Here is a 25,061-nt window from a genome sequence, read left to right on the forward strand (position 1 = left end):
TCTTGGAAGCAGGCATGATAGTGTAACCGTTAATCAAAGTAGTCCAGAGATTCTATTCTTGCTAGCCAAATAAACGAACAAATCCAAAGCATCATCCGTGGCATCACAAACAGCATGCATCCCAACCAGAGAATTCTCTACAACAACATCATCCCAAACGCAAACCTGGGTTGCTCGACATTAAGTTTGATGATGTTTCTAGGGGGCGGTTTCCACCTTACTAACACTTCAGAGTTGGGACAATGCCTCCTAAAATTGTACCTGAAAAAAGGATGACGTTGAAGAGTCGAGCCTCTATGTTAAGAGAGAACGCACTTCAGACAAAGACATTATCACGAAGACCGAAGACCCACCCTGATTAAAATGCAATGAAAATGTAGACCTTTACTAATAATTCAAAAACTAGTCCAACCTTAAGGATACTAGTGAAACTAAACTTATTGGGAACAACACCACAAGACAACATATTTCCGAAGCAACTAAAAGCATCCAATCCAAACCTACATAGGAAATGGCCACTAATCATCGTATTCCAAGAGACAACATCTGGTTGGGATATTTCATCGAAAACCTGGGTGGCGTCCCACATGATTCTGCATCTGGATAACAATTTCTGCTAACCAAAAATTTGAGACAACCCATGAATGTTTCCATTTTTTAAACTGGAATCGGTGTAAAATCTGAACTTTTTTTAGAGAACCTATGAATTCAATAACTTGATTGTTATTAGCCTTCCTATGGTTAAATCTTCATGGTATCTGATACGATCGGGATTGATTGAGTGGATATTTTTAGATAGTTTCTATTAGTTAGTATTTGCTAATTATCTTATATTTACCGATTCAGTAGGAATCTTTGCTCTTATTGGCTATTAGCTTATTTAGCTTTATTAGGATTTTTTTTAGTAGGAAAGTGCTGTAGAAGATATCTTTTATTAAGAATGTAATTGCCATTTTTCAAGACAATGAATTAAAAATAATCTTCTTCTTCCCCTATACTTCTGTTGTTCCTGAGGTTATCTCCCCGGACGTAAGATTGATTAAGTCTCTCTTCCAAGCGTCATATTAGTATCGTTATGGCATTTCTTGTTGTCAATGTTAGCCTTCTAATCATATTATACTCTAAACAAGAGAATAAGAACCAGTTAACTATAAATAAAGAAATTACCATTAAAAAAAAACCATAAATAAAGAAAATGTGAGTACGGATCAGACTGTTTGCCCAATGGGTTCTCTCATAGATGCATGGAGACCTAAAAAATCAATCTGATTTGATGATCCAAATCATTGATGAAAAATCAGGTAAAATGAATGACAAATAGGGCATGTCATGTGCAATGCAAGACAAGTGGAAGGAGCATATACAATATCACTTCAAGGGCCCGAAGATTTCTTCAATTTCCAGACATTTGCATCTTTGATAAAGTAGCAAAAAGCAAGACTAAATTGGGTGAAGATATGTTAGATGGTGTATCTAAATTGATATAATCATGCAAATAAACTAGAATACAAAGGATTAAGAACTTATCTCGAAAGTGGTCCCTCTCAGAGACCAACCCCCTCATTTATAACAAAGGACCTTTTAGAGTTCTACCATAGTGAACTCTAATTGGCTCCATCTATTTAACCAACTACCACTCCTGATGTAGTTGATCTTGGGCAACACTAGTCATCCATTTTTTCTAAGGATGAGATACACCAATTACTCTTAATTCGTTACCGATCACTTTATGCAATGGGTAACTCAATAATTTTACATTTAATCTCATTCATCAATCTAGACCATTCATCTAAGATTAATGAATTCCCAAATAAGATCTTACGTTAGACCCTATATGAAGTTATTTACGATTAGCAAAAGACGCAGTAATTTGAATTGACTGATTCCTTTTAGTAGTTCTAATATTCTTCCTCACTTGCAAGTTCTAATGCTAGCCTAATAAGAGAAGAATATGACTGGATGCGTGTTTCAACATACACGCAAAAGCGATATTGATAATTATGATCTCACATATTGACAATTCTTCAATATCTTGTTCATTTGCAACAAAATCTTTGTGTGGGTGAAAGAGAAAATGGGCGGTTAAAATCTAATAGTAGCAATGGCTCACAAACTCAGATTAATAGGATTGCTCAATGGGAAATGATAAATGCGCCCCTTTTAATCACTTGGGACACCCAGCTGCATTATACATGGTAATCAGGTCAGGTCACTTCATTTCTTCAAATGTGAGGTACATCAGCCCTTTTGCAGTCATAGAAACACTGTAGTTGGGTGTCCCAAGTAATGAAAAGGAGCACATTTATCATTTTCCTTGCTCGATTGGTGCATATTTCGAACTGTACCCAAGGCCACATGCATGTGGAGATTGGTTACTGATTTTCTGTATGGGTCCTAATCAATGTAGCAAAGCTCCAAGAGATGTGAAAGTTCAAAAGCCCCAAGAGAAATCCCAAATATCTTTTTTCATATAAGAAGGTGGGCCAAAATCACTTGTGATATCTTAGTACCTTCACCTTAATTTGCACATTCATTGGGTTTCGAAGGCTGACTAAGATAGGGTGGGACAAGATGCATGGGGATCAGCGGATGGAACTCCTACTGCTAAAAAGGGCTTGAAACCCATATCAAAATCAATTCAATAGCGGTGGCAGTGGTAGTGTTTTCCTTTTTATGAAATGTTAAAGGCCCACAGTCCGTATGTAATTCACAACTTCTTAACCACACCCACCAATAAAAGGTGACAAAGACAGCCTCCTAATTCTCCATTCCAGTTTGCATTGTTCAAATGTTGAATTCAACTCTTCTAAAAAGATCTCTCTCTCTCTCTCTCTCTCTCTCTCTCTCTCTCTCTCTCTCTCTCATATATATATATCGCATAGCATTAGGGGTGTAAACAGGCCGAGCTGAGCCTCGGCTCGGTCAGGCTCGGCCAAGCTCGCGAGCCTTATTGAGCTCGGGTTATATTAAGTTCACACCCCTCATCTTCCCTGGACAACCCTATCTAGTGTAATTTGACTACTCTTTTTACACTACGGGGGTGGTCCAAGTAACAAATGGGGTTCCAAAAAAGAAGTGACATATTTTGCCTCCCCCTTTCACTCCCTGGACAACCCTTTTAGTGTATATATATATATATATATATATATATTTAAATATATTAAATTCTTAACGAGCCGAGCCGAGCCGAGCTGGCTCGAGTGAGCTTCCAAGCCCAAGCCAAAATTGACACCCTTACATAGCGTCTATCGCGGATGGTCTGCTGCATGTCAGACCAGCCACACAGGCACACTTTACAGCAGCTTTTGTCTTCATTCATGAGATGGCTCCTCTGACATGCAACAGACCATCTGCGATGGACGCTAGCATATATATATATATATATATATATATATATATATATATATATATATATATATATATATATATATATCTATATCTGTGTGTGCGCGCGCGCGCACACGGCAATCTCTCTTGTTTTGATAGATACATCATTTGTTTTATAGTGAACCACCCATCTTTTTTTGTCAAATGACAACTCAAAATGGAGATAGTAATTAAACACGATTATTCTTTAGTCATGAAAGCTACATGGAATACCATGCCATACGTATTTATACTGTGTCTGCACATACATGCAATGGGACCCATATTATGGAATGATCTGATCTGTTCATTTGTTCGGCCCCAAGTAAAGTAAGTTTATACCCCGAAAATAAACTTCATTGAGTGATCCCAACCCTCCGATCTGTAGAGATTTAACATGTACTAGGTTACTTTTTCCTTGGTAGCAATCATTGGAAACTCACCAAACAAATCGAGTGTGAACTCACAAAAGAGTGGGTAAACGTTTCTATATACTTTATGTATGTAAGGCTTTATTTATGTTAAGATCCTTCACCTAATATAGCTCTGCCCAATACCTTCAACTAGAAGATAAAGTCAAAAAAATCATTGGGAATGACACCACTGGCAATGTGTAAGATGGGATCCTTTTAACAATCTTTCCATCTGTCAAGAACTTATTGGATTGTAGATGGCTTATTTCTCAATTATTTTTCCTATTTTTAAGAGGTTATGGGAAGCACACGTCATTTGTTGTCATTGGTGTATATAAAAAGTTCATTCGAGAAGACGACAATGTATAAGCTAGGGTTAGGGTTTTTTATAAAAAAAACTCTTTAAATAGACATTTGATTTGAGTGACAAAACAGGCAAACTCTCTCTCTCTCTCATATTTGGTCATAGAAATCAAACCACGTCCCTTTGAAATCTGCCGTGATATATGGTCTTGACTGAACTTGGTGATGTTACATGGATAAAATTAAGTGGCTTGGGATTGAGTCAACTCGTACAATATAAAACATTATATGATCCATCAGTTTCGTTATCCATGACATATTTTCTCTTGCTTCTCTTTCTTTCCTTTTCTTTATTTTGTGTCATGGAAACATCAAACATAAAACAAGAAGTTAGCAGTAAATAAACAAATGAAGAAGAGATAGTGTTTGATTTGATGCAGGGTTTAAGTGGTTAGGACAAGTCTAAATACTTTTAGCCCGTGGAAAACCAAACCAGCCGCCATCATTTCACATTTGAACTCATAATCTATAAAGCTCTCCCTCTCTAGGTGGAGCATATAAAGCTTGCTTGAACTCATAATCTCGTAGTTGCAACCCAAAGCACCTTCTATTTGAGGACAAGCTCAAGCCCAAATGGTTAAATAAAGCACAGGGTTTGACCCACATGGGATGAGGATACATTCGTGTGCGCGCGTGTGTGTGGATTTGGCAACATAAAAAAGAATGATGAATACTGCAAAAGAAAATACAGGGTTAACGAGCCGAATTGGTGTTGGGACCATTCGGGGTAGACCCACGCTTATATGGCTAGGGGTGGAACTTGGGTCGGGTCGGGTTGAGTTTTTTCTAAAAAAATAATTGGAATCAACCAGAACCAGACCCAAATTTTATGGTCAAAGTTCATCCCGAATTCCCAAAAATCATTCCGAGTTGCACCCCTACGGCCTCTTCTTCACATGCGCACACTGGTGTATGTGAGTAGTACTAATGTTTGTCATGTTGACCCAAAACTCGTCCGAGTTGACTCATCAAACCAGCTAAACAAGTCCGACTCTCTAATTTCTTGTGAAGCATTAAAGTGAAAATCCACTACAAGATTCGAACAAAGAATTCCTTATTTAGTGTAAAAAGAAGCCTAACAATTATGAGGTTGCATATTTCATGTTTAAAATATATGTATAAGTGGAGGAAAAATGTTGGAATCTGGTTCCCACACCAAGAGGTGGTGTTATGTTTTCGGTCCGGAACACAATAATTACTAAATTTTTTAATTAAATTTTTATTTTTATTTTTCCATTCTCATTTCAGGGGAATTGTAATAGATGCCGATTTTGATTCCTGATTCCGGCAATCCAAATGCGCGCAGCTTAAAATGTCCCCGACCTTTATCAAGTCGGCATTTACTGGTGCGGTTTGACTCGACTCAACCTACTATCCCTACTATCGCAAGTCGAGTCGAGTTTTTTACGTTTTTTTTAACTATGAATGAATACATATTAATCCAATTCTTCATCATTCATAAAAAAAATACCATGAAAATGAATACATGTCCACCTTCATTAGGCATTTTTTGGGCTTTTGTTGAATGATCCACATGTGTCTACATGTGTCTATGTCAGTAAGATTCCTCCGCATGCATAAACCTCTTCCATAGATAGAGCCGTAAGAAAGGCCAAAACATCATACTTTCCATTAGATGCTCCAAGATGGTCAACAATCTCATGCTATTTTTATACTCTCCCCCACCAAAAGTCTTACCACTTAAGCAATCGATCTTGTTAACAGCACAAGAGATTCGACACCGTCATCCCTTCAAAACATTTATTATTATTCATATGATCTTCTATTCTCTAAATCTATTTAAGTATATCACCCATTATACTCAACCGTGTATTAATACTCTTTTGATCTTCTAGACCCTTGTTTTGTTTTCCTTAACCCCATTCTATTTTATATTTTGAGTATTCTAATCGAGAAAACGGGTGATCTACTAACCTAATTGGCAAAAACTAATCCCATTAACTCTCCTTGGTTTGTTTAACAAATAATTAAGAATACCATGAAGTGTTGATGTTGATGTACGTGGGACCCGTGTGTTAAGATAAGATTGATGGGAATCATGCAACAGTGAGTATGAAAGCTGTTATAGAGAGGAAGTCAGGGTGGTGGTCTTATCGGCTGACAAGGATGTGATCATAGCTAATTTGGAATTGCCATTTCACATTCGATCATTCCTGAGTAGATTTTTTTTTTTGAATGGTAAAAAGAATTTATTAAGAAAGGGAAAAATATATAAGTACAACCGATCCACGAGAAGGTCACGACAAAAGACACAGGTGACAAAAAAGAAGAAAGACAAATAATAAAGCCACACATACTCGAAGGGGAAGGAAAAAAACCCTTGAACGGCCAAGCTTATCCACCTCGCTAACATAATCACAGGAAATGGAGCAATTGCCCACACGATCATGAATCTAATCCATAAAGTCAGCTAATCCCAAGGATGGAAATAACTAACATTAAACCATGGTTTTAAATTTCGGTTTCGGGGTTAATTTCAGACCTAGCCAAAATCGAAATTTCAGGCCAAAATTCGGTAAATACACACGAAATGTCAATTTTTTGAGCCGAAATTATGGCTGAAATGTGGGAAAGGAATAAAAAAATATTTTTTTTTTTCAAATTTCGCCTACAAAATTTCAACTGAAATTTAGTACGTTTCGCCAATTTCAGTTTCGAAACGTTTCGGTTTCGATCTTGACCGAAATCTGAAATTTCGGGATTTAAAACCTTGCATTCAACCACCTAATAACATTAATGAAATCACCTTCCACCACTAAATCTGAAGAGGTATTCTCATCCACTAGCCTGATATCTTGAAGGACCACCCTAAGCTCCGCTTCATTCGAGTCGGCTCTCCCTATTGGACCAGAGAAAGACCACTTTACAAATCCGGCCTCCAACACTAGCGAGGCCCGGGTTAACAAGACTCGAGCCATCCAAATTCAACTTAAACATTCTTGAATCAAGAGGACACCACCTAGGTTTATGAGGATCCCTATTCCTCAGTAGAAGTTGCTTTTAAAAATAACTAATTCAAAGCATGGTTTCAAAATTCAGTTTCGGAATGTGTTTTGGTCCTCACAGAAAACAAAATTTCTGCCGAAATCCAACGAAACGTTTAAATCAATATTTTATTCCATACTAATGTCGGCCGAAATTTCAGAAAAATATTAAATAATTAAAAACTCTTTTTACCATGCTGCCGCTATACCCAAAGGAAAGACCGCTGGTATAGCGAAAAAAAAAAAAAATTAAGAGAGATATTTGGTTGAATATCCGAAAAATTTCTGGCGAAATTTCAGAAAAAAATGAAATTTCTACTGAAATTTTGAAAATTTTGAAATGTCGAAATTTCGGCCAAAAAAATATACCGTTTCGGGTATGTGTGATTTCGATTTCTGTTTTGAGAGTCGAAATTTAAAACCATGATTCAAAGTCATTAGGAATTAGGTTAGAACTAGGAGCGGAGCTACATGTACTATAAGGGGGGCAGCTGCCCAACTTGAGTTGGGCCAAACTCCTTAATAGGCCCAACTCAATTGGGCCCAGCCCCCTTCAAAATTTGAAGCCTGCCCCCCTTATGTATAACCTGCCCCCTTATGTATAAATCCGGCTCCGCCACTGGTTAGAACATGGCATTGAGCTCCCATTTGTGTTGCCTTATATTTAGTAGGAGATGCACGAAAACCAAATCATAATGACGTGTGCAATCCATCAGCAAGATGTAGACGTGGCAAAACGCCACTATCCCACGTGCCAAGGTACCTCAATCTACACTCAAGCCTCTGAAACATTGACTACCAAAACGCTTGACCGGCTATTGCCGGTAGCTGCTGCTGACTCATTACCTTCCGGCCTTTTGCAACTACAAGTCTACAAAGATTATTCAAAAGGCTCAGAAACAGGTTTCAAAGTCCTCTCGTCCCTCCCTTCCCAACAATAGGAATAAACCCTAACTTCCATTTCTCTTCTTCATTTTCCCTGCAACATCCATGTCTGAAAAAGAAGAACCTTGTAATCAGAACCCTTATCATGAAAATCCCAACATGGGTGTCTCCAGTTTCAGTTTCCCTTTCTCAAACAACCCCTCATTCCATAACCCATCACCATCTTATAGAGGGTTGGATCCATTTTACATGAGCTTCACCAAGTGTTTAAATGGCTCAATGGATTATAGCGAGATGGCGAGAGCGTTTGACATGTCGTGTTCTTCGTCGGAAGTAATAAATTCTGGTGACGGCGGCAATCCGGTGACGCCAAATTCCTCGGTCTCTTCGTCTTCCGCAGAAGGAGAAGAGGACTCAAGGGGGAGCAAAAAAGATCAGCTGTCTAAAGGGTCTGAAGATGGGGTGGAGAAGTCTAAGAAACTGTAGGTTTGGTTCTTTGGGTTGAATTCTATCAACAAATTAATTTTTATTGTGAGATTAAAGCCTTTGTTCTCCTAATTCTTATTTTGGTTGAAGGAAATATTAAGTCAGTCTTTTTGTCTTCATTTCTTTCTAGAGCTTTAGTGAAGTGCAAAAGATTCTTATTTAGAGTATGTAAATGGAGAAAATCAGTATAAAAAAAAAAGATAAAAACTTTCCCTGATTTTTTTATCATCTATAATTGCATCGATCAACAATAATTCGTTACCCATAAAAAAAAAATAATAATAATTCGTCTCTTTTTATCAATTTGATGGATTTGTGGATCTAGGAATTCATTTCGAACAATTGAACCTTCTCAAACTGTTTCTTTAAGAACCAAAAAGGTTTGTGACAGAATAACAAATGCCTATATTCCCCATTAAGAAAGCATGATTGTAAATTTTTCTTCATTTGTTTATGTAAAATTCAGTCAATATTTGTCGTCTCCATTCCTTTCTGGCATGCTTTCATGATGTTGGTGACTGTGATAATCTTGTTTGGTGCAATTTAAGAAAATCTAAGTTGCATCCTCCCTGAAATTAACTATTAGAATTGCACCAAATAAAGAAATTTCAAGAGATCTTAGCTCTTCTAAGCTTGTTATATGTGGGTTTTGCTAATAGGGATCTTTTATGTTTGAAAACATTTAGGAACAAACGTAGGAAGAAGGGGGAGAAACTGCCAAGAGAGCCTCGTTTCGCTTTTATGACCGAGAGTGAGGTAGATCATCTGGAAGATGGATACAGATGGAGAAAATATGGCCAAAAAGCAGTCAAGAACAGCCCTTATCCAAGGTTTGTTTGTTGAATTTTCAATTAAAAGAAACTGTGTTGACTCTCTGCTCTAACTCCTTGCTATTTATAGAAAGTCTTGTCTTTCTCTATATAATAAAATATACTCTTGGATTGAGCCTCTAGCTCAATGGTAAAGGCTTTGGCTTTCAACCTTGAGGTCGGAGGTTCGATTCCAGCTTACCCACCAGAAAAAGAAGAAGAAGAAGAAGAAGAAAATATAGTCTTCATTTTAAGACACTGTTGCTTGTAGGGGTGGACATGGTTCCGGTTCGAACCGAGGAACCGAACCGAACCGGCACATATGGTTCTGTTCGGTTCCATATTTATATGGTTCGGTTCCGATTCTGATATCCTGGAACCGATGGAAATTCAGTTCGGTTCTGGGTTTTGGATCCCGGAACCGAGAACTGACCCTCACCTTAAAACCCAATGTCTCATCGCTAGATAAAATCACCCCACGCCCTTTTAATTCATCCCTCTTTACATGTTGCTTTACCTTTAAAATTTTAATTCACCCCCCAAATTTGTGCTTGATTATTCCAATTTGTGCGTGTGTGTGTAGGTCATATATAATTTTTGCATTGCTCAAATTTGTGCAAATTTGTGCCTGATTATTCCAAATTCGTGCATGTTAGTCTTTGTAGTTCATATATAAACAGGACCGAACCGATTATAAATACGATTAGGCAAAATATCTACATTTGGTGAAGGTTGGGTAAACCCAGAACCGAACCGAACTGAACCGAACCGAACCGATTATATATGGTTCTGGTTTGGTTCGGTTCGAAACATATATGGTTCGGTTCTGGTTCCAATTTCAGGGAACTGATTATATATGGCTCGGTTCTGGGTATACCCCAAAACCGAACCGAACCGAACCATGTCCACCCCTAGTTGCTTGTATGTTCTTGATTATAGGCTAAATGTTAATCCAATCTATTATTACTTCGGAAGCCATTAACTATATCATTTCTAAAAGTAATATAATTATTATTAGCAAATAATCATGTTTAACTTCAAAACCAAATATAATTATATGCAAAATGAAAATACTTTAGGTATCCAAAGAGGCCTTACATCTCTTTTAGTTACAGCTTCATCAGTAAGAAGTAAGATTGACTCAATTAAGGGCAATTAAGGGCCTCTTTGGATACCCAAAAATTAAGTGATTACTTGCAACCAAGATTATTTTAAGTTAATCTTATTTGCAATTGGGACATTAAGATCATTTTGCATGAGATAGACAATAAATTATTATATTATTACTTGCATGTAGGATTATATACAAATAAGAATATAAGATCATAAGCATACAATTTTTTAGGGGTATCCAGAGGCCTTAAGCGATGTTTACATGGATTCTTATGAATGGACAATATACCCATGTTGGATTCCAGTACTTCAGGATTCTGTGCGACACTTCTAGATTTCTTTTTTCTGTTTTTTTTTTTTCTGAATACTAGCTACTATCACAACTTTATAATTACCACATGTTTTGAGTTTTATCCATCCCAATAGTAAGTTGTTTATATAAAAATAAACTGTTATCTTTACTTGTTCGATTGAAAATTTTCAATATATTACTTATTAAAACCTTAAAGATTTTAGAAAATCAGTGAATCTTTCTTTCTTTTTTTTTCTTTCTTTTTTTGAGATTTGTCGAATCAGACAATGAATAGCTGTGTCGGATTCCAACCATGTACCCATATTGATGCAATATAGGCCTTAAGCCTTAGAGGTAATAATGACTAATTATCGATTGCTTCTCACAGTATATCTTCTTCCCAAAAATTGGTCTGAAATTTGCCAAGCAAAGACAATTTTCATGACAATTTAATTGCCATTGCAGAAGCTATTACCGGTGCACCAGCCAGAATTGTTCGGTGAAGAAACTTGTGGAGAGATCATTTCAAGATCCAAAGATCGTGATTACCACATACGAAGGCCAACATACCCATCATTGCCCAGCGACACTTAGAGGGAACGGTGCAGGGATTTTGGTTCCATCAACGGTAATAGCACCTCGGGCGATGCCCAATTTCCACCAAGAACTAAAGATGCAGATGCCTCAAACAAATATCCAAAGTGATACAACCTCCATGTATAGGCAAAACCTAACTTCTCATCAACAATTCCAACTTTCTGACTATGGCCTTTTACAAGACATCATTCCCTCTTTAGTCCACAGACAACCATGACACTGCTCTCACTATCTCTCTCATTGTACATGTATTTAATTTTGTATACATGAACCAATACTAGTATGGTATATCTAGACCATTAATTTCATCTTTCTGATCACTTATTTAAGTGTCAACTTTCTTCTTTCTCTTGCAAAATCCATGTCAATTACTTAGAGAAAAAGCCAAGGGCAGTGGTACCATGAAAGAGAAAGGCTATCTGGTAGAGCCTTCTAATTTGGGAGATGGGCATTTATGATGAAGCAGATGGTTTGATAGAGGTGCTATGGATGGAGGAGTGCATGCTTTTGCTACAAGTAGAATTAATGTTTTGTTGTTTGATGGAAATGGTGGTGCTGCCGGATAGAGATGGAGATATCATGACTGGCTAGGTTTTTGTTTAACTAGCAACTTGTTATGAGGGGTGCATTTGGTAGGCTCAAAATGCATGGGTGAGGCCACCATCTCTATCCAAACAAATGCATATGGTAGGGCCCACCATTTCTTTGCTTTTATATACGGAGAGAGGGAGAGGGAGAGAGAGAGGGAGAGAGAGAGAGCGAGAGGCTGTTAATATCCAGCAAAATATGGGTAGGTGTGGATCTTCCTTGATGAGGCTGTTAATATCCAGCAAAATATGGGTAGGTGTGGATCTTCCTTGATTCCAGAGAAAGAAACAAAATGAATTCTAATGAAAAACTTTGGATGACGCGTGATGAGGAAAGGACTTAAGTCGTTCTCTTTATTTAAAGTCAATTTTTACTCACGTACGTAAAGATAGAGGCTATGGTGTGCAGTAGATCTTGTTACCCTCAGCACCTCTACAACACAACCCATCACCTCCTTGAACTTGCTCCTTTGTTCTCTTATATTCACAACACAATAGAGGGTCAGGGTGCTTTATGAGCACAAAACATCTTTCCTGCTTTCCCATGGATTTGCTAGGCAATTCTGTGGAAATCCATTTCGCGGCTGACTTTTGCATGCGGAAGCAGCCACCTTTGATGAATTAAATGAATAAGACAATATCTGCTGAGAAGCAAGCCTGTGTGGCTATTCTTTTATGCAAAAGTCAGCCTCGAAATGGCTTTCCGCGAAATTGCCTAGCAACTCCCGTAAAACTATTTATTTTGACCGGGATGACAAAATAGTATATAATAGGGATGTTTGAAAAGAGACAACCGGGAAATGATAAATTCGCCCCTCTTCTTTAGATGGGACCTCCAACTCCGCCGTTGAGTCCTTCCCACGTGAAGTAAATCAGCCCTTCACCAGACGTCTATAGTTGGCTTTCCCAAGTTAAAAAAAAAGGGAGTGGATGTATCACTTCCCTTTTTTTATAGTAACATTGGATTTGCTAGGGACATTGGCTGAAACGCATTTCGCGGCTGCCTGTTGCATGAGAGCATCCCACCTCACATGTAGGGCTGCAACTCGGGTCGGGCGGGTCGGGTTTTGGAGAACCCAACCCTACCCGAGAAATATCTCGGGTCGGGTCAGGTTTTTTTCCGGAAAACCCACGATTCCCAAACCCGGCCCTACCCATGATAAATCTCGGGTCGGGTTTTTTCACGTTGACGCAATTTTTTAAGGAAAATTCTTGTTTGGCAAGGCAACTCAACTCATAGAAGCAGAAATTACACTCACATTACACTTGAATCAAACAATGATGTAATTACACTCACATTACACTTGAATCAAACAATGCCGTAATCAAACAATGTTGTAATTACAATCAAACAATGTTGAATCAAACGCTGGAATCAACTCAACTCATAGAAGCAGAAATTACACTCACATACAATAACAGTGGGTGCGTGGGTTTTCACTTTTAACTTTTAACTAACAATAGAAAAAAATGTACATACTATAACTTATGTAACTCGGGTCGGGTCGGGTCGGGTCGGGCCACTTCAAACCCGGCTCGACCCGAGATTCATGCGGGCTTTTGAATGCTCAACCCGGCTCGACCCGAGATTCATGCGGGCTTTTGAATGCTCAACCCGGCTCGACCCGAGATTCATGCGGGCTTTTGAATGCTCAACCCGAAACCCATGAAACCTGAACCCAACCCAGGTTATTTTCGGGTCGGGTCGATGCGGGTCGGGTAAAACCCGGCTCGAGTTGCAGCCCTACTCACATGGATACAAAAATTGATCGATTCTATGGGATCCTTCCTTTATTCAAACAGAAATCAATCAGATTGATTCCTAAAATGCCTTTCTGGATATTTCTCAATGTCCCAGCAATTCATGGAGCATGAGAAGCGGATGAATAATCATCTGTTTCTAGAAAAAGCCATCTCTTTCTCAACAATGCCTTTGTCATTTGATCCAATAGTGCTCCATTAGATAGGAACATATTCAATACATAATGATAACTCTTGAATGGTGGCCAAACAACTCGTTTAGGAGAGTATCTATGATGCGAGGCAATCGAACGAGTCTTTCGGAGCTCTAGTTCCAAAGATGCAAAAGTGATTATTTTGAGAATAGGCACAACTCAAAATGAAAAATGAGCATGAAATTTGTTTTTTCACCGAAAGAAACGGAGCCCTAGTCGTGTTGTGCCTATTTTTCTTCATATTTCCTCTTGTGCATAATTTCTATGTGATAAGCAGTATGTAGTTACTACAGCAGGATTACAAGGGACTGCCCTTGTTCTTCATTGGATAGAGTCATGTTTTGACAAATTCGTGGTGGTAGCCATCGAGTCAATATTTGGAAACATCCATAGTTGCACCCTCATCATTCTATCCAATTCTCTTCCCCATTAAACCCAATCAACTCACTGAATATTGTGCTCTATTTCATGGTCTCTTCCCCATTAAAACCAATCAACTCGTCGAGTATTATGCTCTATTTCATGGCCAACTATGGAGTCTGCCTCTCTTTTATTGTAAAAATAAGAAAAATGATACGGAGACTAAGAGTACGACCGATGGGAGGGCCTAACAATGAGAATGTGCCATGTGTGAAAAAAAGTTCTACTTTTTATTGATTTTCTTAAACCAGAGCGCTGGATCACATCACTTACGATGTAATGTTGGTTCGGTCCCGTGATTGATCGTACTCTGTCTCCCTAGCATTACTGTTGCAAATAACATAGCGTGATCTCCATAATCTTATGGATGTTCCATTCTGTAATCTATGTTGGTTAATTGGAGCAGCATCTTGAACATGACCTCCAAGATTGAGAACCCAGTTTAAAGATTGGAGATGCTCCCAATTGAGGTTTCTGGCTTCAGATGCGTCTGTGTCATCTAGGTGAACTCATGGGAGTCCATAGAATTCCTGTTGAAGGGTCTAGTACCAACATGCTAGTTTTGTTTAGTAAGTGGGCTGAAGGGGAGGATAAGGGGATCATGTACTGGTTTTCTAGTAAGTTGGTGGTGAGGACATTGTAGTCATAGCAGTAGCTGTCTGCATCCAAATGGGCTATGTTGCTGTAGTATGAACATTGTAGTAATAGCAGTAGTTGCTGTCCCATAAAGTGTGCATCCAGAAGGGCTATGTTTCGACCAATTTTAGTTTGAGAGGCCATGGTCTTTCGTTTAGATTGGGTCTTTCGTGTGGGTCCTTCTACTCTGCTATTTAAATTGTTGGGAGGAGTGGTTGGGAGGAGTGGTTATAATAGTAGTGTTGAAATCTTGGGGGCTTTTTTTTTAGTAAAGTTGTTTTTGTTTAGTAACGGTGTTAATAGGATAAGTTGGGGGGTTCGTTTGTAAAAGAAGGATTGATGGTAGAGCATGGTACTAAGAAGCTCTCTTGAGGCAGTTTAGGCATATATCGCACTACTGGCATGATGAAGGAAGACATGTCCCAATTATTTTATTTTGGTCCAGGGTATGCTATAGCCAGCTTCTCTGATACATTGTAATACATGATGGGACTCCTGGTCCCCAATGTAACCTTAGTATCAATGAAAATATGTCTACTTTCAAAAAAAAAGTCGGTGGGGAGGACAAGGGGATCATGTACTCATTTTCTACATACTTTCTTCCATAAGGCTGTGCAAAGCACTGAGCGTAGCAAACACTAGCTGGCATGGTTAGAGCACTTTGAACTTTGTACTATACTCAGAAGGGCATGAGAGCGCCCCAAACCCACCCACCCCTAAACGCCCTTGTAATGTTCTTCTCACCTAAGTTTTAAGTTCGCTGTCCTAACCTTGAAGCTTCAAGTCCTAACAGGGTTTGTCTAGTTAAATTGTTTTGCCAATGTAACAGTATACCACCTATTGTTAAAAAGCACGGTACAGTTCTGTGTGCTGTCTGTGGTACTAGGAGCTGCTATAACGATCCTTATATGGGGAACAATTTACCAGCACCGGTGCTACAGCCAACCCAACCCGAGGAACCCTTTTTTCCAATCCGAACCCGACCCGATTTCCAACCCGACTGGTTCAACCCGATCCGAGGAACCCTTTTCCGACCCGAACCCGACCCAAGTTCGACCCAACCCAAACCGAATTTTTAAGCTTAGAAAAAAAAATCATAAAAAATGTCAGGTTGAACTCAGGTCGGATTGCCCGAACCTAACCTGAACTCAACCCGACTTTTTCCCGGGTGGAACCCGACCCGAGTTGCACCCCTAAATTGTCTAGCAGTAATACCCTCCCCTAAATTGTCCAGCTAACTCTCTGATGTCCAATCTAATTTTGAGCTATGAACAGAACCGTGTGCCACAAAGTCAAAAAGTCTCCCATGCAATTAAAACCATCACAAGGCACCGACCGAGACCAGATGAGCTTTTATAAATTCGAAAACAAAGGAGGTAGCACCGCCCCCATTTGAAAGAGAAGTGCTAAATATCAAAACAAGGGTGAGATTCTCAATGTCTCTAACCATCCAACATTTGAGACAGTGAATTAGTGTATATAAAGATAAAGAATTAAAAAGAAGCCCACAAATTAGGACTACATTAACAAAAAAAAGTAAACGATGCCCCATTGATTCATGCACCCACTCCACCAAAAGAAAGATGAGAATAATGATTCATATGGCCACAAAAGTCTCTCTTTGCATCCCACACAAAAAAATAAAGAAAAGAAAAGACAGAGACAAGAAACAGAGGTCTAAGATTCCAAAAGCCAGAAAGAAGTGGTGAGGCGCATTTAAAATTATTATGGCATTAGAAATAGCTAGTGGTAAGTCCGACACAGAGATTTTGACAGGATATCAAGCTCACGTACACATAAACCCCCATCCAGAATAAAGAAAAGAAAAGGGTCTAAAAGTCCATAAACCCCACCACACAATATCCAATAACCAGCAACAACAGCCACTACAAAAGCAAAAAACAAACAAACCCAACTCCCCCGTCTTCCCCCGCATGCATTTTTTCCATCTTTTCTATGCCAAAAGCCCCTCCCCCACTCCATCACCCTCCCACTTCACCTTCAACCAAAAGCTTCCATGCTTTAAAAGCTAAAGACAGAGAGAAGGATACAACATATATCATAATAATAATACTAAAAGTAGCATACCTAATATTAGAGGGAGATTAATCTCGATTACCGTGAAAGTGGTCTGTTAATTCTTCTTGAAATTCTTTATCCCAAGTTTCTTCACTTCCACCTTGAGAGATTTCAGGTATCTAACGGCCTCATCGAGTACAGTGGCAGTATCCATCTGATCACCACTGGGCAGGATTCCCCTCAAGGTCTTCATCATCTTCTTAATCTTTTGTCTCTTCCTTTCACTGTTGCCGCTATTTCTACTGCTGCTGCTGCATGAGAATGACTTCTGAATAGAAGACAGCTTTGTCTTACATATTTTGGAACCATCTGTTGAGCCAGAATCCGGAGAACGGTTCACATAGTTGCCCATGGTCCGGCCAGTGCTGACCTCTTCATCATCATCATCTTCTTCATCTTCCAAGCTCAGTAATGCATCAATGTCTTCGGAGTCTTCTTTAAGGGAGGAAGATTTATCCTCATTTTTGTTTCTGTCATTTTCTTGGGCATAACTGGTGTGAATATCAAAGTTAGGGCAATTGAACTTGTTGGCTGGTGGGGGATAGAACATGATCCGGCACTTGTTATCAGTCTGGTCAAAGATGATAAAGTTCTTGGGACAGTTTGGAGACTTTGGGTTCATTCCATGAACGGGGGACCCAGAGTGCTTTGCACCCATTACTGTTGCATTCAACAAAGGCGCAGCAGGAACGTTATACGTACAACCACCTACTTCATATGAAATAGGTGGCGCTGCCTTTCTGGGGTAAAATTTCGGGTCACTCTGCATGTCCTACTCAGATTTATACAATGTGGTACTGATGGGTGTTATGCTGCAGATTGGGTAGGCACTAGTTCCAATTTTGTAATCTACTTCCAGAGAGGGATGGGGATTTGTACTTTAAGGTATTAGGGAAACTAAGACTATGTGATTGCCATAAGGACACGAGAGCTTTCTATGACAGTTTCGCAGCCATTATAATTATTTCATATGTTGAACTGTCTTGTGAATGAACGAAGGAAGCAAAGGCAACCGGTGTCTGGTTATAGAGCTTTTCTAGTAGTTAAGCTACGTAACAGGCTTGAGCAACTGACGGAAGTACTCGGCCTGTCATATCAAGAAAAAGGAGATTCAACTACAATGCAATAAACATTTTTGGGAAGTAATTAACCTTACTGGCAATTATGAAGAAGGTTCAATTGAATCAAGTAATCGTGGAGAAAAAAACAACTGATCAAAAACGATTGCAAATTCACAGTATCTTGTAAATAACAGCATCCTAATCACAGTATCTTGTAAATAACAGCATTCTAAACATGCATTGCAAATCAAAAGTTCAATTCAGCATCTATCTTTTAGAAGGCATAATCACAAAATGAAATGAACCCAATCATTTTTTTCTTTTCTCTCTACAAAAATAAGATAAACTTCAATTGAAGGATAGTAGGATACCCAAAATCCAAAACTATGATGGCCCTAGTATATGCAACATAGACACTGCAAATGTGTCATTGTCTCAATCGCCATACAAAATACCATGAGAAACCCAGTATATCAACATGTACACAAGATCATATCCACATATGAGTAAAAATTGATCAAACATTCAAATGTTTAAGCATTCAGCCTAGTCCCTGGTAAGATTTAAAGGTTCATATCCTCAAATTGATAAAAAACATATCCGTCTGAAATGAAATTATCTAAAGCCCATAGGTAGTACATTAGCATCACCAAAAAATAAAGGCAAATACAAATTAAGGAATGGTCGTGGTAAAATAACTATATAAATTTATAAACTAATAAAAAATATAAATATTGATCATTTTGACATGTGTCATCCTTGCCACTACAGCAGGAATATGATCAGTAGGTTATGCATGTTACTCATCCAATTAGAAATAAATTAGTTTTTGAATTGCTAAGGCCCTGTTTGTTTCGGATTCTGAGAATTGATTTTGAGTCCAAACCTGATTATTGGACCCAAAATTGCGAACAGGGCCTAAGAGTTCTCCTCATTGATACTATAGCAAAATCCAATTTAAGCTTAAAAGCAATCAAGAACTTACACCGATAGGTAAAATAATGAAAAGTTGAACTATTTGTTTCTCATATATCTCCGTCAAAAAAATGGTAGCAAAAAATAGTAGCAAGGCTTTTCACACATATAAAAGGATTACAGCTTTCATGAAATTCAATATTATTTACAAATAAGATGGCAGAAATAAACAGAACGAATAGAAACCATGATTAACAGATTAACAGATTAACAAGTCTGTGTGCAGATATTATAAGGAAATACAAAGCAGAAATAGAGCAAACTAACCTGACAAACTTTCATCAATTGGTAATATGCGATGACTCTGACATTCATTGTAATTTCCCCAACACCTTCAACAGTTCTGTGTCTCTTCAGATTAACAGCAATGTACATCGTCACTCCTTCAAAACCAGAGTATAACACAAAGAAGAAAAAAGCCCCTCGATAGTTCAAATGTATTTCACCTGTATCAGAAACCCCAAAAAGATCATTTACATCAAACAAAAAAAAAACTTGAAACTGATAAACAGCCGAACGATTGAGACCCTGTTCCCTTACGATTATGGATTATGACAACCGATTGTGATTGCCAAACGGATTATTGGAATCAAATTTAAACGTAATTTTGAGTCCAATAATTGCCTTGTAATCGGTTGCCATGATCTTAAACGAAGAGGGCATAAGAAAATAAGCAGATTGACTGGGTATTCAATCCTGCTGGTTTTAAGTCCAAATAGAGCTACGAAAATAATGTTTCAGAAACATAAGATTGAAATGAAATATAGGACGCTAAAACTTCAAGAGAAAGATCTTACCAGAAGAGCTCAAACCTTACAGTATGACACGAAAAAACACCACCAAGCAGACACACTTCCTGTTGTAATTAACAAAAGAAGACGTCCAAGGCATGCTGATTAACTTTTTTTTGTCCTTCAAAGCTACATCAAAGAACCCAAGAAACGCACAAATAAAACCTCTGATGCAGTAAGAGAAATCCCCAGACAGAGGAATCTGTACTTAGCTAACAGATTAAGTAAATTTACACAAACAATCAACAAACCAAAACTTAAAGAGACTTTAAAGAAAATATTAGTGAAAAATCAATCAAATTTACATAGATGGACCTTCAAGAGAAGTGCAAATAGCCTCTAAACTAGGAAAAAACCCTAACAGAGAAGAAAAATCAATCGATCAGTTAGAAAATGTAGATTACAACCAACTCCAAATCCAAAATAAACTTTAGAAGAAAATATTAGTCGAAAATCAATCAAATTTACATAGACTGACCTTCAAAAGAAGTGTAAATAGCCACCAAACTAAGATGAAAACCCTAAGAGAGAAGAAAAATCAATCGATCGTAAGAAAATGTAGATTAGGTGCACAAAATGTCTTCGAATTCAAAGAAAACACTACAATCGGAAGGAAATTCTAAAAAACTATTATATGATGTAAAAGGAACCATATCTACATCCAAAAAACGTCAAAACAAGGACAACCACGAAAGAACTTAAAGAAAACCCTCACAAACAGATGAAAAACATCGAGATCTGTAAAATAAATGCAAGACGAATTAGATCTCACAGAAAATACCTAAAAAAAGCTCAAATCTATAGAAAATCCAAAGGAAATACTCAAATCGCAAGGAACTCGACTTTAACTAAATAAATACAGAATAAAAAATCCAAACAGAAGCCAAAATAAGAAAAGATGGTTAGATCTAGGGCAAACCTACAAAAAACCCTAAAGCCTTAAGAAATTCTTTAAGAATCAGTGAACTACAAGTAACAGAGCCAAACCTAGGGTTTCTGAGAAGATATTAACGAAACAAAGCGAGATACGAGATCAGATCAAAAGAAAAATGTGGGTTTTTTTCAGATAGAGAGAGAGAGAGAGAGAGAGAGAGAGAGAGTTATGAAGAAGAAAGACTAAGAAGCAAGGTAGAGATAGAAAATAAGAGAGCTTTTTGCAAAAAGAAAAACCAGTGGATTTAACTAGAGGGTTAAGTCTGATGTTAACCATGGTTTAATGTGTCTTAACCATGGTCTCGATGGGCGTGCCCTCTCCACCGGCAGAGTAATAACCGGAAGGAATTTAGGCCGTTGGATTGGAAGCCTCGGTAATGGTTTCCGTTGATCGCGGATTCGGTGTCAGCCGTCGGATCACGGCGCGCGTGATGAAGTGGGTTGTGGGGCCCACAAGGTTGTCATTTTTTACGCGTGTCGGCAAGAGCCTCGTTGGCGTGGGTTACTTATGTCTGGGAGCAAATATGAATGTAATTTGACTCGTGCTTTTGCTCTTATTACCCAAACTCTCCTCGGCAGAAGAGAGAAAACGGTGAGGTGGGGATTTTATTTTAGAAACCTCGAGATCTTCTTAGCCTTTTCACTCTGTACTTTCCTTTCATGGCTTAAACAGAGCTCATATTTCTACTAACATTATATGTCGATATTTACACCTTTCTCTTTATTTCAAACCATATAAACTTCCTTACCCTTAATTTTTTTAAGTGGACTTCTTTTCTTTTCTTTTTTTATTTATTTTAGGTGACGCAGGATGTCGTCCCCACCTCCTTTGGGACTAAGACTATTCCCTACGGATGCACGCAGTGGCCCACAAATCACGTACATCAGGACAAGTCCGGGGGATTCGAACACTCGTCACCGAGGAACAAACCTGTGACTTTATGCTGAAGAGCCAACACCCGTTTGGGATTTGTAAAGTGGGCATAGGCCAATGTTGTCCGATGATTGTCTGTCTTAATTAAAACAATATATAACAGCTAAAAAATCGCTTAATTTGCATGGGTTTTATGTGTAGGGACCACCATGTAGCAAATGACACAGTCTCCACACCAATTCAGTGCAAGGTTTGAGGGTCCCGATATATCGGCCTTATCGAACGCCCTCCAATATGGGTATATCGGCCAATTTCTAGGAAATATTTTGAAATATTCCCAATATATTTGCATAACAGATGGGTGCAGATATTGATATGTGCTGCCATATTTAAAATCATGCACATTTTTGTTTTTGGTTTTTTTTTTTATGACATAGGGTATCCCCAACCCATTTTAGGGCGGGACTAATCCCTATGGATGCTCGCAATCACCCGTAAACCACACGCTAAACCCTATGGGTGCTCGCGATCACCCGCACAGGCATCGGGTTTACAGCAGGGGGATTCAAAATCATGTCGTTCGGGTGAAAGAGAATGAAGCATTGAACTCCCATATTGCCAGAAATAGGTTGCAAAGTGAAACTCTTTTTCAAAAAATAAAAGGGCTAGCCAGAGAGTATAAAGCCAAGTATAGTGACTGCAGTGCAACATCTCCAGCACAGCTGATAGCGAGTTTTCAGTGAGGTGAATCTAAACAAGAGATTGCATGCATGTGCAAACTTCAAACATTAATATGAGGCTCACTAAAAGTAGAGAAACATTTGTGGACCTTTTGGAACGTTTCCCTCATTTTAAAACTGTATTCACTGAGATGCTACTTCACTTGCCTTTTGACCTTTTCCATAGAACAACCAAACGGACCCTTTTAAGGCTTTACATCTCATACTCGTTGTCAGTCAATTGACTTGATAAATCCTATTCACTCTAGTTTAACAATACAATGTGCTTGGCATTATCTAATTTTTTACATGACAAATTATTATTTTTTGTTTGGGTTGTTTTAGTGTCCAATATATAACTAATATTAAACATTGATAACAGACTGGGCATTTGGTCTAGTGGTATGATTCTCGCTTAGGGTGCGAGAGGTCCCGAGTTCAATTCTCGGAATGCCCCATTTCTTTATTTTTGGTGTTAGACCAATCCAAGCAATGTCAATAAGCGTGGAGTGCCATTGTCAAAAGTAAAAGGGGTGTTGATATTATGTCCCTTTCAGTTTTCTGTATTATTTTAGAGAAGTGCCACACGGCAGAGAACCCACTTACTTACCAGGACAATAAAAATCAAACGAGGTTTGTGGAGGAGGTGTTAGGATCATCTGATGGCCCCCATACATGGGGCCATTAGAAAAATATTTTTAGAATTTTCATGTGCCCAGTGAGAAATACAGCCCCTGTCTTAACTATGGCCACCTTTCTTTCAGTGTTTTGTGATATTTTTTGAGAGGGGTTAGATATGCTATGGTTTCAAATTTTGGTTTCGGAAGGCGTTCAGGTCCTCACCGAAATTTTCGAAATTTGAGCCGAAAACCACAGAAATCAAATTTATGGCTATATTTTTTCCTGTATAAAATTTCTGCTAATATTAAATAATTATCAAATGAAATCCCTTAAATTTCGGACGGAATTTCAGGATAAATAAAATTTCGGCCGAAATAAATGACCGTTTCAGGAAGTAACGATCTCGGTTTCGGTGTCGACTGGAACCCCAAATTTTGGATTTCGGTCGAAATTTAAAACCATGGATATGCTGGGGTTTGATGGTCCCCTACCAATGTATTTACACGAAACAAATATATAGCGTTTACAACCAAATCTAATCACTCACTATCTCTTCTTTTTTTTTTAATGGCGAGATTAGATTCATTGAAAAAACGGAGACCGAGGAGGGCCCGAAGATTGCATAGATAAATAGGAAAAAGAACTAAAGATAAATAATAGCAAAAGCAATAGCATCTAGGGAGGAAGAAAGTCATAGAGCTCCACTCTCTCCCTAAATACACCCTCTCTAGCAGGCTTGTCATCTTCTCTGTTTGTTGATCGACGTATGTGAATAAATGAGATCGAGGAGGATCCAATCCTATTCTGTATATCATAAAAAAAAAGTGGCAAACCTCCAACGAATAGAGTTTGAGTCTTTTAGCCACCTAATGACACTGAAAGAGTCCCCTTCTACCACCATTCTATTTAAGTCTTCATTTGGAAGATACTTACATTGGCTCGGACTTCTGTCTCATTAGAGTCTGCCACGGTGCCACCCCTATTGGGCCACTGAATGCCCAAATCACCTTCCCATTCTCATTCCTTAGCAAGCCGCCAATGCCCGAGGGCCCCATATTCCCCGAGCTTGAGCCATCAAAATTCAATTTGAGGATCCCTATTTTATCTATGTAAACAATCTCAAACACGAGAGGAGGGGACAAGCAAAGGGGGATGATATCCCCTTCAGGAGGACATTCAACTTTTGACAAGTAATACGCGACGAGTCTGCTTCTCTCCAAGTGTGCAATAACCTCCACGAATCGAATGGTTTCAGGGCATTGATAACCGCCACTAGAAATCTAGTTATCAGAGAACTACTCAAAGCAAACAATGACAGATAGCCTCTAGCAAGCCACGGAATTAGCCCAAACAAGCATATGCAACAAATAAAAAGTGTAGTGAAATAAAGAAAGAAAACAAGAGAGCAAGAGACAAAAGAGATTTACGTGGTTCAGCACTTGGCCTATTCCACAGGCAATCCGGCAAGTTGAAATTTACTATGAACAATGGAAAATTACAAACAATGGTGAAAACCCTTTCCTCTGCAACAATAGTGAAAATCCCACCAACACCCTCTGCTTGAAACTCAAGCAAAAACCCAATACCTTCTTCCCAATGTCTTTACGACCTAAAAACTCCATAAAAGAAGCCCAATAACTTTAGATCAAAGCCCTTGCAAGAGAAGAAGAAGAAGAAATTCTTGGAGAGAGAAAATCCCTTTTTCTTGTGGAGAAAAGCTATTGACGTCTTTTTTTTAGAATTAATACCCCAACTACAGATAAAACCCTCTTTAGTGGGCTTATAAAAACACATTCCAAGAATTGCCCGTGTGTAAAGGATAAGACATCTCCACTCTTCTCCTCCCTCACCCCTTCGTCATTGTAACCAGCAACTCCTCAGAAGATCGCTTTACTCCCTTGTAATTCTTTCTATTCTATTTAATTTCGGGTAAGGATCCTACCAAACCCCAACCCCAGCTTACTTACGGGAAAAAAAAAAAGTACGAACATAGGAAAAATATGTGGTCTTCAAAGTTATAAAACCACCAAAGTGGGTGGCCCTAGTAAATTAAAGGGCTAATTTATCATTTCTTTTTTTGT

The 25,061-nt window shown here is 38.5% G+C and overlaps 2 protein-coding genes and 1 non-coding gene across 4 annotated transcripts; 2 read left to right on the plus strand and 1 right to left on the minus strand.

Annotated features, from left to right (window-relative positions):
- The first annotated feature begins 8,022 nt into the window (after positions 1 to 8,022).
- Positions 8,023 to 11,649, plus strand: LOC143845770 (WRKY transcription factor 71-like). Its single transcript, XM_077354185.1, has 3 exons — positions 8,023 to 8,514; positions 9,205 to 9,348; positions 11,198 to 11,649. The coding sequence occupies exons 1-3, from the start codon at positions 8,138 to 8,140 to the stop codon at positions 11,544 to 11,546; spliced, it is 870 nt and encodes a 289-aa protein (XP_077210300.1). The 5' UTR covers positions 8,023 to 8,137; the 3' UTR covers positions 11,547 to 11,649.
- A 4,984-nt stretch (positions 11,650 to 16,633) lies between these two features.
- Positions 16,634 to 20,983, minus strand: LOC143891668 (transcription factor bHLH144-like). Of its 2 annotated transcripts, none has more exons than XM_077396212.1 (4): positions 20,821 to 20,983; positions 19,855 to 19,962; positions 19,310 to 19,488; positions 16,634 to 18,093 (listed from the first exon to the last, which is right to left on the minus strand). In XM_077396212.1, the coding sequence occupies exon 4, from the start codon at positions 17,773 to 17,775 to the stop codon at positions 17,062 to 17,064; it is 714 nt and encodes a 237-aa protein (XP_077252327.1). In that variant the 5' UTR covers positions 17,776 to 18,093; positions 19,310 to 19,488; positions 19,855 to 19,962; positions 20,821 to 20,983; the 3' UTR covers positions 16,634 to 17,061. The 2 variants fall into 2 exon arrangements, with proteins under 2 accessions (XP_077252327.1, XP_077252326.1); XM_077396211.1 differs by having other exon boundaries at positions 19,840 to 19,962.
- Positions 20,984 to 22,744: 1,761 nt separating this feature from the next.
- Positions 22,745 to 22,816, plus strand: TRNAP-AGG (transfer RNA proline (anticodon AGG)). The gene has a single exon. It is a non-coding gene; the product is annotated as a tRNA-Pro (tRNA).
- The last annotated feature ends 2,245 nt before the right edge of the window (positions 22,817 to 25,061 follow it).

Source organism: Tasmannia lanceolata, unplaced genomic scaffold (genome assembly GCF_043159265.1).
Source record: "Tasmannia lanceolata isolate RefF3 unplaced genomic scaffold, GAP_Taslan_0.1 ptg000015l, whole genome shotgun sequence".
NCBI classification, from domain to species: domain Eukaryota; kingdom Viridiplantae; phylum Streptophyta; class Magnoliopsida; order Canellales; family Winteraceae; genus Tasmannia; species Tasmannia lanceolata.